At 37.8% G+C, this 11,592-nt stretch overlaps 1 protein-coding gene across 5 annotated transcripts in view; it reads left to right on the plus strand.

Moving 5' to 3' along the window:
* Window positions 1–11,592, plus strand: part of LOC106869674 (uncharacterized protein MAL13P1.304) — a 107,772-nt gene that overhangs the window by 84,621 nt on the left and 11,559 nt on the right. For 3 of the 5 annotated variants that reach the window (XR_001409429.2, XM_014915492.2, XM_014915496.2), the window contains exons 9-10: window positions 1,589–1,722; window positions 3,775–4,614. Coding sequence is in view for 4 of the 5 variants with exons in the window: in XM_014915492.2 (XP_014770978.1) it covers window positions 1,589–1,722; window positions 3,775–4,614 (974 nt within the window). In the remaining variant the exon portion in view is untranslated. Of the gene's footprint in view, window positions 1–1,588; window positions 1,723–3,774; window positions 4,615–10,112; window positions 10,130–11,592 lie in introns of all 5 variants that reach the window. The other 2 variants (XM_014915493.2, XM_014915494.2) reach the window with 1 other exon arrangement.

Consider the following 11,592-nt stretch of genomic DNA (forward strand, 5'->3'; position numbering starts at 1 on the left):
ATATATATATAAAGAGAGAGAGAGAGGGGGGGACCAGTCAAGCAGCACATCACGCTGTAAATTCTTGGGCTGAGAAATCAACACTTAAAAGCCATGATTTTAAGGAGCGATAAGATAGGGCTCTTAAGGAAGCTTAGAAAATAAATAAGTATGAATTTAAGACAACAACTGAATTCAATTGAATTTCATGGAGAGAAACAAGATAAATAATAGAGGGCAAACTAAAGCGCGAAGGTATGAGATGTTTGAGGCCGTAAATAAATAAAAATCTCTATCTTAACTGCATCTTGGAGACTTCGTCGTAGTATGTCAGCGGAGATAATGGATTGAGATAATTTAGAATGGATTATATTTCCAGATACCGAATTTCTCTTAGTAAAATACCAAAGCTAGTTCCTTAGATGGTGCATTTTTTGTAAACTTCCTTTAGCTCCTATATACTATATATATATATATATATATGTATATATATAAAAGGTTGCACAGTCAGCCTTTTTGAAGAAGTGGGCTGCATAAGGCATGGCTCATCAGGCAGGCCACATTACTGAGAAAAGGAATTCAAATTTTTTTTTCTGTTAGGCATGCCATTCAGAAGGTTTTGCAGACTGCCATTTTCCTATTTCTGTACTAAATGATTCTCTAAGTGGAAAATAGATTGCATAAATGATAGAGCACATCATCATCATCATTTAATGTCTGTTGTCCATGCTGGCATGGATTGGATGGTTTGACCAGGGCTGGCAAGCTGATGGGGCTGCACCAGACTCCAGTCTGATTTGGCATAATTTCTGCGGCTGGATGCCCTTCCTAACGCCAACCATTCCAAGAGTGTAATGAGTGCCAGTTATGACACCGGCATCGGCCACATTGCCTCCATGAGGCCCAACGCTCAAGTGGTGCTTTTTTTATGTACCACTGGCACAGGTGCCAGTTATGTGAGACCAGCATTGGCCACATTGCCTCTGTGAGGCCCCATACTTAAATGGTGCTTTTCACGTGCCACCAGCACATGCGCCATTTACATGATACTAGCATCGACCACATTTCCTCCATGAGGCCCAACGCCCAAATGGTGTTTTTTACATGCCACCAACATAGGTGCCAGTTACATGATGCCAGCATTGGCCACAATTATGATTTCACTTGGCTTGATAAGTCTTTTCAAGCACAGCATATCGTCAAAGGTATCAGTCACTAGTCATTACTTCTGAGAAAAAGAAATATTGGGTGTATCATGTATGATGCAAGAATAAAGACTAATATAAATATATGTTGTATATGGAAGATGACAGTTGGGTTAATTATATGCCAAACCATCCATTTGGAAGAATTATGGAAAGAACCGGTGATAGCTGATCTCATGGGGCTGAACATGAAGGAGATGATGGAAGATTGCAATAACTGGGAAAACACTTCATGAGAGACAGATCTGTTTCAGCTCGGTCAGACATGGAGTGGAGAAGTAATCATAAAAAGATAACCATGCGTAGGTTTTGTTTTATTCTTTCACTGGTTTTAGTCAGATGACTTATGTTTTTTTTTTTTAATTTACATTGATTGTTTGTTTGTTTTCTATTTATTCGTTCAGTCCACAACCAAACAAAAAGAAAGTCACTTCTAACCCAACACCAAAGAAAGAAAATACGAGTACAGAATCTACAGAAAACAATTTACCACCTCCTACTTTACCTGCTCAGTCCAATGATACACAGCCTAATAAAGGTGAGAACTTTCAAACAGTACCTAACGTATTTTTGTATTCCCTTGTTTGAACACCCAAAGCCGATATTGTGTGTGTGCATTTGTCCTCCATCACTGCTTAGCAACCAGTGTTGGTGTGTTTGGGTGCCCCATAACTTAGTGGTTTCACAAAAGAGAATGATATAATGTGTTGGCACTCCGTCGCTTACGATGTCGAGGGTTCCAGTTGATCCGATCAACGGAACAGCCTGCTCGTGAAATTAACGTGCAAGTGGCTGAGCACTCCACAGACACGTGTACCCTTAACGTAGTTCTCAGGGATATTCAGCGTGACACAGTGTGTGACAAGGCTGACCCTTTGAATTACAGGCACAACAGAAACAGGAAGTAAGAGTGAGAGAAAGTTGTGGTGAAAGAGTACAGCAGGGTTCGCCACCATCCCCTGCCGGAGCCTCGTGGAGCTTCAGGTGTTTTCGCTCAATAAACACTCACAACGCCCTGTCTGGGAATCGAAACTGCAATCCTATGACCGCGAGTCCGCTGCCCTAACTACTGAGCCATTGCGCCTCCACGACTGATATAATACATAACAGGTTTTAAAAAAGTTGAGTACCGTGGTTAATTCATTCAACAAAAATTCCTCATGGCCACTCTTAACTTATTGCTTTAATATCTCTAAATGTTTTATTTTATTCTTTAGTTTGTTGAATATTTTCCTCCTCATAGTCTGACCCTTAGACCCTTTTATTTTCTTTCTTCTATTTTTTTTTATCTATATATTTTGTATTTTGATTAATTGTATCTTGTCTGTCACTATATCTGTGGTTTTAGTTTTGTCTGCGAAAAACTGAGAATGACACATCATTCTGGGTATATGTGACCAAATTGAGTTAATTGGTGAGAGGATCTAATGAAGACCTTATTTAAACAATCACCTGAGGAGGCGCATTCTACACTTTGGTTGTAAAATAATGATTGCACAACATCTCACCTATGTATGACAGGTGTATCAATGCATTGAAACAATTGTAGTGATTTTAAATTCCATTGTTAATTCCATTTTCTTTGATTTGACCATATATATATATATATATATATATATAGTGCAGGAGTGGCTGTGTAGTAAGTAGCTTGCTTACCAACCACATGGCTCCAGGTTCAGTCCCGCTGTATGGCACCTTGGGCAAATATCTTCTACTGTAGCCTCGGGCAGACCAAAGCCTTGTAAGTGGATTTTGGTAGACGGAAACTGAAAGAAGCCCGTCATATATATGTGTGTGCTCGTGTGTCTGTGTTTGTACTCCCACCATCACTTGACAACTGATGCTGGTTCAGCAAAAGTGACCAATAGAATAAGTACTAGGCTTACAAAGAATAAGTCCTCGAGTCGATTTATTCGAGTAAAGGCAGTGCTCCAGCATGGCTGCAGTCAAATGACTGGAACAAGTAAAAGAATACATATATGGACAAATCTAAGAAAATGGAATTTTATATATATATATATATATATATATATATATATAGATAGATAGATAGATAGATAGATAGATAGATAGATAGGTATATATGCATACAGAGAGCATATTTCTTTTCCAACTATGCCTACTTAACCTTAAATAGTTGCATTTTTGTTTACACATTTCATCTAATGTTTTGGAAAGATTAACATTATTTTGCTACATCAAGAAAACTACACAATTTCACTTTTTTTCTTCAGAATCTGTAAAAATGATTAGTGATATCCTTAAACAAGGACTAAATTCTATTGAGGATGTAGACTGTTTTATACACTTCTGTTTCATTAGGAATGCTACCAGCTCTTGTTAAATTGAATATCTTTGGAATCTCCATCTAGGATTTCTGATTTTGATAAATACATGCTCCTATTTCATTCACAAATAGACTGAGGCTAACATTATAACCTTTAACAACTCTATTTTTATGTGGAAAAAAGAAGAAATGTAGGTATAAAGAACCTTCTTATATTTTCTGAAAAGAAAAAGCATATGTTTGAGCTTTTCCCAAAACTAATGGCGTTGAGGTGTTGATGATATTTTTTGCTTTTTATTTCAGACCTCCGAACAAAATCAGACAGTTTTGCTAATAGTGGCAACAAAAGGAATAATTCCACTCCTCCTCCACCTCAGCTTGAACCTGAACGTCCACAACTTGAGTTGAACAAGGATTCAAAAACTAAACCAGATCAAGTTCCAAAATTTGGTACAGTTGAGCCTCAGTTCTCAACGTTACCAAAAGCCTTTCAGACTTCAGGGAACACTCCAGGAAGTGAGTCTTTCTTACACAGTTCGTATATGACTACAAATTCAAACACGGGTTCCCAGGCACAAAACCCCAATAAATCCTTACAAATGAGACAAAGTGCTGCATTTGGCAGCAAGCCTATTGTCACAAGCCCTGCATTCTTGCAGCACAGAACTACTTTCGGTTCTGGGAGCAGTCGCCGAAAAGCTCTAGAATTAGCACGCTCAGAGCAGAAAGCTCAGGAAGAGAAATCTAAAAAGGCTGTTGAGACACTGAAACCTGTTGAGCAGCCCAAGACTGATTTTCAGCAGAATTCAGATAGCAAGTCTGTGGCCAAATTTGACATCAGTTCAAGATCTGTTGAAGCTTCCAAATTTAAACCAATTGATTCAATGCAATTGAAACCTATGGAGAGCCCTAAGTTTAAGGGCATAGAAATTGCTAAATTCAAACCTATAGAGAGTGCTAAATTCAAACCAATGGACAGTAAGTTTAAACCTGTAGAAACGACCAAATCTGACAAAAAATCTACTGACAGTGATCATGTTGTTGAAAAGAAAAAATCTGAAACACCAAAATCTCAAAAGAAAGAATCAGAAAATACAAAATCACAGAAGTCTAAAGATTCTGATGGCAAATCAGGAACTGAAAGTAAGTATACTTAGAACAGTTTTGCTTTGTCTGATTGTATATGCAATGTCAAATTAAGAAATATTTGGGTCTGGGGTTTCTAGATTCTCATTGCCCAACACCCAGTTGTCTGGGTTTAGAGTCATTTCATTAAAAACTTAATTTTTTTATGTGACAATGCTCCAGTATAAACTGTCCAAAATAATATAAAATTTCTTTACAGTAAAAGTAGATGATGTAGTCCAAATTTTTAAATGCATGAATTGTAGATTGATGGAATTAGTGAAGTAAAATAACTATACCATATTGGATGGTATCTGTTCTAAGGACAAGTCAATATGTACCAGTGCAGACTATATAATTATTGTTCCTATCTTGATTCCATGTTTTTCACTGTGTGTAAGCTTGTGTCTTATATCCTGTTTGTATACGAGCCATCTGTTAGGTGTGTGTATATGTGCTGTATATCTTAGGACGGTGAATCCCCTAACCACTTGTGTAATGTATTGAGGACAAGTCAGGTGGATTGAACACATCCCTCTCCAAGCAGTTCCCACAAGCTATGGAATCAGCCATCAATTTTACACACAGAATGGAGTTTCTCTATGGACACTCATTCTGCTAGTAATAACAACCAAATCTTCAACTCACATTTCATGCTCTTGAGAAGTGGTAGGGCACCTCAGATATGTAGTCCTACTTACTTTTAAAATGACAGGATGGCCACAATGGAATACATTTGATCATTGTTCTGCTTGATTACAGCTAATCTGGAGACTAAACAATAACAACAGCAATCCTGCCTTACAGCAGGGTGTCTTTATTTCTTTGTTGTACCTTCTTACAATTGAGAAAACCTGTCAAGCCAAGTGAGACCGTAGTCATGGCTGATGCCAGTGTTTCGTAACTGGCACATCCAAAACACCCACTACACTCTTGGAGTGGTTGGTGTTAGGAAGGGCATCTCGCTGTAGAAACCATAGCAAATCAGGTTGGAACCTGGTGCAGCTCCCCAACTTGTCAATTTTCAGTCAAACCGTCCAACCCATGCCAGCATGGAAAGCAGACGTTAAATGACGATGATGACGGTCAGCCAACAGCCTTTCCTTCAGCTGGTTATTTATCTTTCAACCCTTGTCATCTGGAACTATCATAGATCCACATTAAACACCACAAATACAGATAAAATTTGTGGTGAACACTGGAATGATACTTCTCTCAATAAAATAAATTCGATCTATAAAGTGCGTTTGTTAAACCAGAAGATGGATAATTCAACTTTGATCTGAACAGAGTACTCTCTTATTAGAAGATATTTCGTTGGTTAACTGAACCAGGTGATAAGTCACACTTGGAATATTTTCTTTTAAGATAACACTTTTTTTTTTTTTTTTTTTTTTTTGGCTTGTATGAGATGTAGTAACTACTGTTAGAAGGACACCTAAGGACTATGGCACAAGTAAATCCATATACCCAGTCTTCAGCAATGCTAATTTATACAGCCTCAGTGTTTTCATTTATGGTGTGATACCTGTAGGTACAGGCATAGCTGTGTGGTTAAGAAGTCTGCTTCTTGCCATGGGGTCTTGGGGTCAGTCCCACAGCACAGCACTTTGTGCAAGTGTCTTCTACTATAATGTCAGCTGACCAATGCCTTGTGAGCTGATTTGGTAGATGAAAACTGGGTTATAGGAGAAAACACTTGCCCAAGGTTCCACACGTTGGGACTGAACTTGAAACCACATAGTTGCAAAGTAGACTTCTTAACCACAGAGCTGTGCATGCTTCTGGTATATTTGTGCAAATTAATGCCTTAGTGATTGTTTTTTAATGACACTTGGATTACTTTTGTAATGAGAGAATGTGATGAAGGTTGACTGTTTGGAGGGACATCGTCAGGGTTAAGGGTGTGTGTGTGTGTGTTTTGATGGTGTACTCGAATGTATGTTGAAAGACACTAACCACCACTCTTGTGAATGGGGAAAGGTAAAGAGACACACATGTACTGGGGTGGAGGGATGTAACGACACAAAAGTAAAGGTTTGGTGAGGAAGGATTGGATCAGTCTCCAAGAGGAATTCTTTAAGGTGAAACAAGATTGTTTTTAGGTCCAGTGAGCCCTTTCAAAATACAGGTTGGCTCTATAGGGTATTGTTTTTTTGGGGGATGGGCAGGGTGGTGGAGTGCTTGTCATGTTTCTAGGCTGATGTACCGGCTGAGCCACCCCTCCCACTATTGCAAGCCCTTAGTGAGGTAAAGTATACATTATGATAATGAGAAAAGTGAATGCTTGATATGGAAGCAAAGAAATGGTTAGATATTCACTAGAATGGTAAAGAGGTATACAAACACACTTAAAAACGTATGCACCAGTTTATGCCGCTGTGGTTGCTACATGCCTTGTAATGCTAGCTGCACACATGTGACTGCGCACTTGTTGCCTATAGTTATTTCTATCTTACTGCATGCTGGCAGTCTAAAACAAGCGTTACTTGTAGATAGATGCACAATTGCCTGTTGCTGGTTGTTTACATTTAGCTGCACATTTTGGTGTAAATTTGCCTGAAGTTGTATCTTACATCAATCTGAGTCTGTTGCAGCTAGTTTAGTTATAGCCTATGCCTGAACTCACTGTTGATGTGCATATATATATATATATATATATATATATATATATGTCTGGCTGGTTGTTTCTGTCTAGTTTCAATATTCAATGTATATCCGTGTTTAGCTCTTTGTTTTCATACAGCCACACATGTTGATGTATATCTTGTTCATTGTTCACACCTCCCATCACCTTTAGATGCCCACCTGCCTGTTAATTTAGTTTAATGCCAAGAGATGATACATGCAGCTGCAAAATATAAATAAGAAAATAATCCATTAATTAACAGTTTAGTTTATGCTGTTTCTCCCTTTTCTGTTTTTAACTGTGAAATGTTAAAATGATAAGAAAACTGCTGGTAGTCTGTATTGATAAGAGACAATTCAAAGCGTGCGTGTGTGTGTGTTTCTTCATCATCATCATCATCATCGTTTAACGTCCGCTTTCCATGCTAGCATGGGTTGGACGACTTGACTGAGGACTGGTGAAACCGGATGGCAACACCAGGCTCCAATCTAAATTTGGCAGAGTTTCTACAGCTGGATGCCCTTCCTAACGCCAACCACTCAGAGAGTATAGTAGGTGCTTTTACGTGTCACCTGCACGAAGGCCAGTCAGGCGATACTGGCAATGGCCACGCTCGAAATGGTGTCATTTATGTGCCACCCGCACAAGCCATCCAGGGGCACTGGCAATGATCTCGCTCGAAAATCCTACGGAAGCCAGTCAGGCGGTACTGGCAATGGCCACGCTCAAAACGGTGCATCTTATGTGCCGAGAAAAAGTATTCATTGCTATCACATTCAGAACTTATGAAAACATGACAGTTGTACTCAGAGCCAGAGCTGGTTTCAACCGGATTGGTAACGAAAGGGTTAAAGACTTGAGTGTTTGTTGATAGAACAGCAATGTAATATGTTTAACGTTGTCAGAATCAGCTGGTGTTGTAGGAGCAGTATCCAGTATATCTTACTGGTTCTTCTGTGTGTTGTTAAATGATATGACTGAATATAATTGAGAGCAGAATGGATTAAAGTAGATTATTGCCGGAATTATTACACCCAAATTATATATGCAGTGAAAAAAAAAAAAAAAAGAGAAGGATCAGAGGTCCTTCCTGAGCCATAGGCTCATGAGGCCAGTTTCCCTGGGTTCTGTGGTGTAAGTAATCCTCCATGGATAGGATGCTGCTCTGTCAGAGGGCTACTCATTTTTGCAAGCTGTGTGGACTGGAGCAGAGTGAAATGAAACATTTTGCTCAAGAACACAATACATGACCCAGTCCAGGAATTGAAACTACAATCTTATGATGATAAGTACAACACCCTAACCACTGAGCCACATACTTCCTCATATGTACAACACTGGACCAAATATCTGGAAGCCTTGGGACCACAGGTGTCCTAGATTTCTGGATTTTTCCAGTTTTCTAAAGGCAGTCTAAATTTGTACTGAAAATATGAAGTAAGCCATGAAAAGGAAACAGCTAAATTGTATTTAACAGGTTCATATTAATACACTTCTAAAGCAGGATCTGTTTGATATTTATTAATCCACTTATTCTTTTCTACTCTAGACACAAGGTCTGAAGTTTTGGTGGGAGGGGGACAGTCGATTAGATCGACCCCAGTATGCAACTGGTACTTGATTTATTAACCCCGAAGAGATGAAAGGCAAAGTTCGACCTTGGTGGAATTTGAACTCAGAACGTAAAGACAGACGAAATACCACTAAGCATTTTGCCCAGCGTGCTAACGTTTCTACCAGCTCACTGCTTTAAATATACTTTTCTACTCTGAACGAAATACCACTAAGCATTTCATCCGGTATGCTAACGTTTCTGCAAGCTCACCACCTTAAATATTATACTTGACTTATTATACTCCACCATGTGTACAGTACCACATTTACAAGATGAAAATTAAATGAAGAAAAGTAAAGAGCATGATTTTAATTAACAGATACAGGTACAAATTAATACATTTCTGAGGCAGAGTACGTTTAACCTTTATCAATCCACTTAAAAATATCAAAGAACAAAACTGTTTTTAACACACCATATGCAAATTAACCAACATCAAAAACAGAGTCTCTTTACTCAATACAGGGTATGATGTCATCATTATCATTGTTTAACATCCACTTTCATGCTTGGCGTGGGTTGGACGGTTTGGTATGGAGCTGTCCTGACTCTGTCTGTTGTGGCATGGTTTCCACAACTGGATGCCTTTTCTAATGCCAAGTATATCCATTATTTACATTTGACGGATATTTGTCCTCATCTTGTTTGTTGTTAACACAACGTTTCGGCTGATGTACTCTCCAGCCTTCATCAGGTGTTCTGGGGGAATTTCAAACCTGGGTTCTCATTCCTAAGGTATTTTTCTGATGTTATTATTCAGGTCACTACCTGGAATCGAACTCAGAATCTTGGGGTTAATAGCCTGTGCTCTTAATCACTATGCCATACACCCACTGGCATATGGCATAGTGGTTAAGAGCGCAGGCTACTAACCCCAAGATTCCAAGTTCGATCCCTCACACACACTCACTCAAACTTATTTTTTAAGACATTTCAGCTTAATCAAATAGTGCATCCAGGACATTGTTCAATATGTCCTTGTTTTAAGACAATAAGAGGAGATTTGGTTGTTATTTCTGTCAGATTGAGCTTCTATGTAAAAAGAAAAAACTCCATTTCCTTGTTGGCTTGACTATGGAGATGATGAATGAGGATAGAGTATCTATTAAAATGCAGATATAACAGGTTATTTTGTATGGTTTAAAATTTAGTCTGTGAAAATGCGATTAAGAACTCAGTCAGGGCTAATGAATGTATGGTAGGACCTTATATGAATATATGTTTGAAGATGTTGACATTGTTGTTCCAAAAACTTATGAACGCTCTTGTTAGATTGCAGATAAACCATGGTGAGTATCACTAAACTTGCTACCCTCCTGCCTACTTTTCATGCAACCACTTTGCTCTTTTTAATTATTCAGGTTTCAAAGAACTAAATTTGCTCACTTGTTCACACACACACACATACATACATATATATATATATATATATAATAATAATAATAATAATAATAATAATAATAATAATAATAATAATAGGGATAAAATCCAAATTTACAGGTAAAAACTCAATTAAAATCAATTTATTAAAAATCAAAATTAAATTAAGTTTCGCAGAATAAAATATATATATATAGTTTTAGGGAAAAGAACCAAGGTTCATGAACTCATCAATGAAAATCCACTGTCACATATAGAAAAAATTTATAATTAAAAGCACAATACATGAGTATAATATACTTTATCTTATGATATTTACTTTGTATTATATTATACTCATTTATTGTGCTTTTAATTATTAATTTTTCTATATGTGACGGTGGATTTTCATTGATGAGTTCATGAACCTTGGTTCTTTTCCCTAAAACTATATATATATACACACACACACACACACACACACACACACACGTCTCCATCTATATGTCGCTTCATGCACTCACTCACACCAAATGCACCTTATCTACTACACACACATAAGATAACCCTACTCTCCTACATGTGCAAAATAACCTTATTGTCATACACATAATTCACACACTCTCCGTTTCTTTCTCTGTCTCACACATACACACATACATCTTACTTGCAAGCCAGCAAGAAAAACTCTTAGCTAAATCTGTCGTAAATTATGCACAAACATCTTGAAGGAGAGGACACGTCAGATAATGTAGCCCTTATACACACTTAAAATTAGATGTTGGGTGGTTGTGGCTGGGTCACTTTTGGTTATACATTTGTTTGATAGGGTTTCACTTTGGACTAAATAAAACACTCACTCCCTCTCACATACATACTTGCTTCTCTCTCCCTCACACACACTCACTCAAAATGCTACAATTTTATACACAAGCATATATATATCCGTCTTGTATGAAAGTCCCATTCTCAACAGAGACAGCCACAAACATCCACATTTAAAATACTCAGGTATTACTAATATTGCTTTCAATTAAAACAACAAATAGTAATAAATCACTAGTAGCTAATCCAAAGAGCTTGTGATAATCTCACTCCCTTGTAGTAAGCATTCCCTTCACCTAATACTGGCTTTTTTCTAGTTCCCTAATGTTCTGCTTAAGCCATTCTTCAACAACCATGTTTTTGTTTTTTTTTTTTGGTTTGTTTGGGTTTTTTTATTTCCACTAGACATGCTTGGTTGAAGGGATCATTGATTAGTCACTGATTAGTTATTGGTTAGATCATTAGTTCTCAACAGTAGCGTATTAAGGGTCTCTCTCTTTACTCTTTTACTTGTTTCAGTCATTTGACTGCGGCCATGCTGGAGCACTGCCTTTAGTCAAGAAAATCG

The sequence above is a fragment of the Octopus bimaculoides genome, chromosome 5, assembly GCF_001194135.2.
Source record: "Octopus bimaculoides isolate UCB-OBI-ISO-001 chromosome 5, ASM119413v2, whole genome shotgun sequence".
In the NCBI taxonomy this organism is placed as follows: domain Eukaryota; kingdom Metazoa; phylum Mollusca; class Cephalopoda; order Octopoda; family Octopodidae; genus Octopus; species Octopus bimaculoides.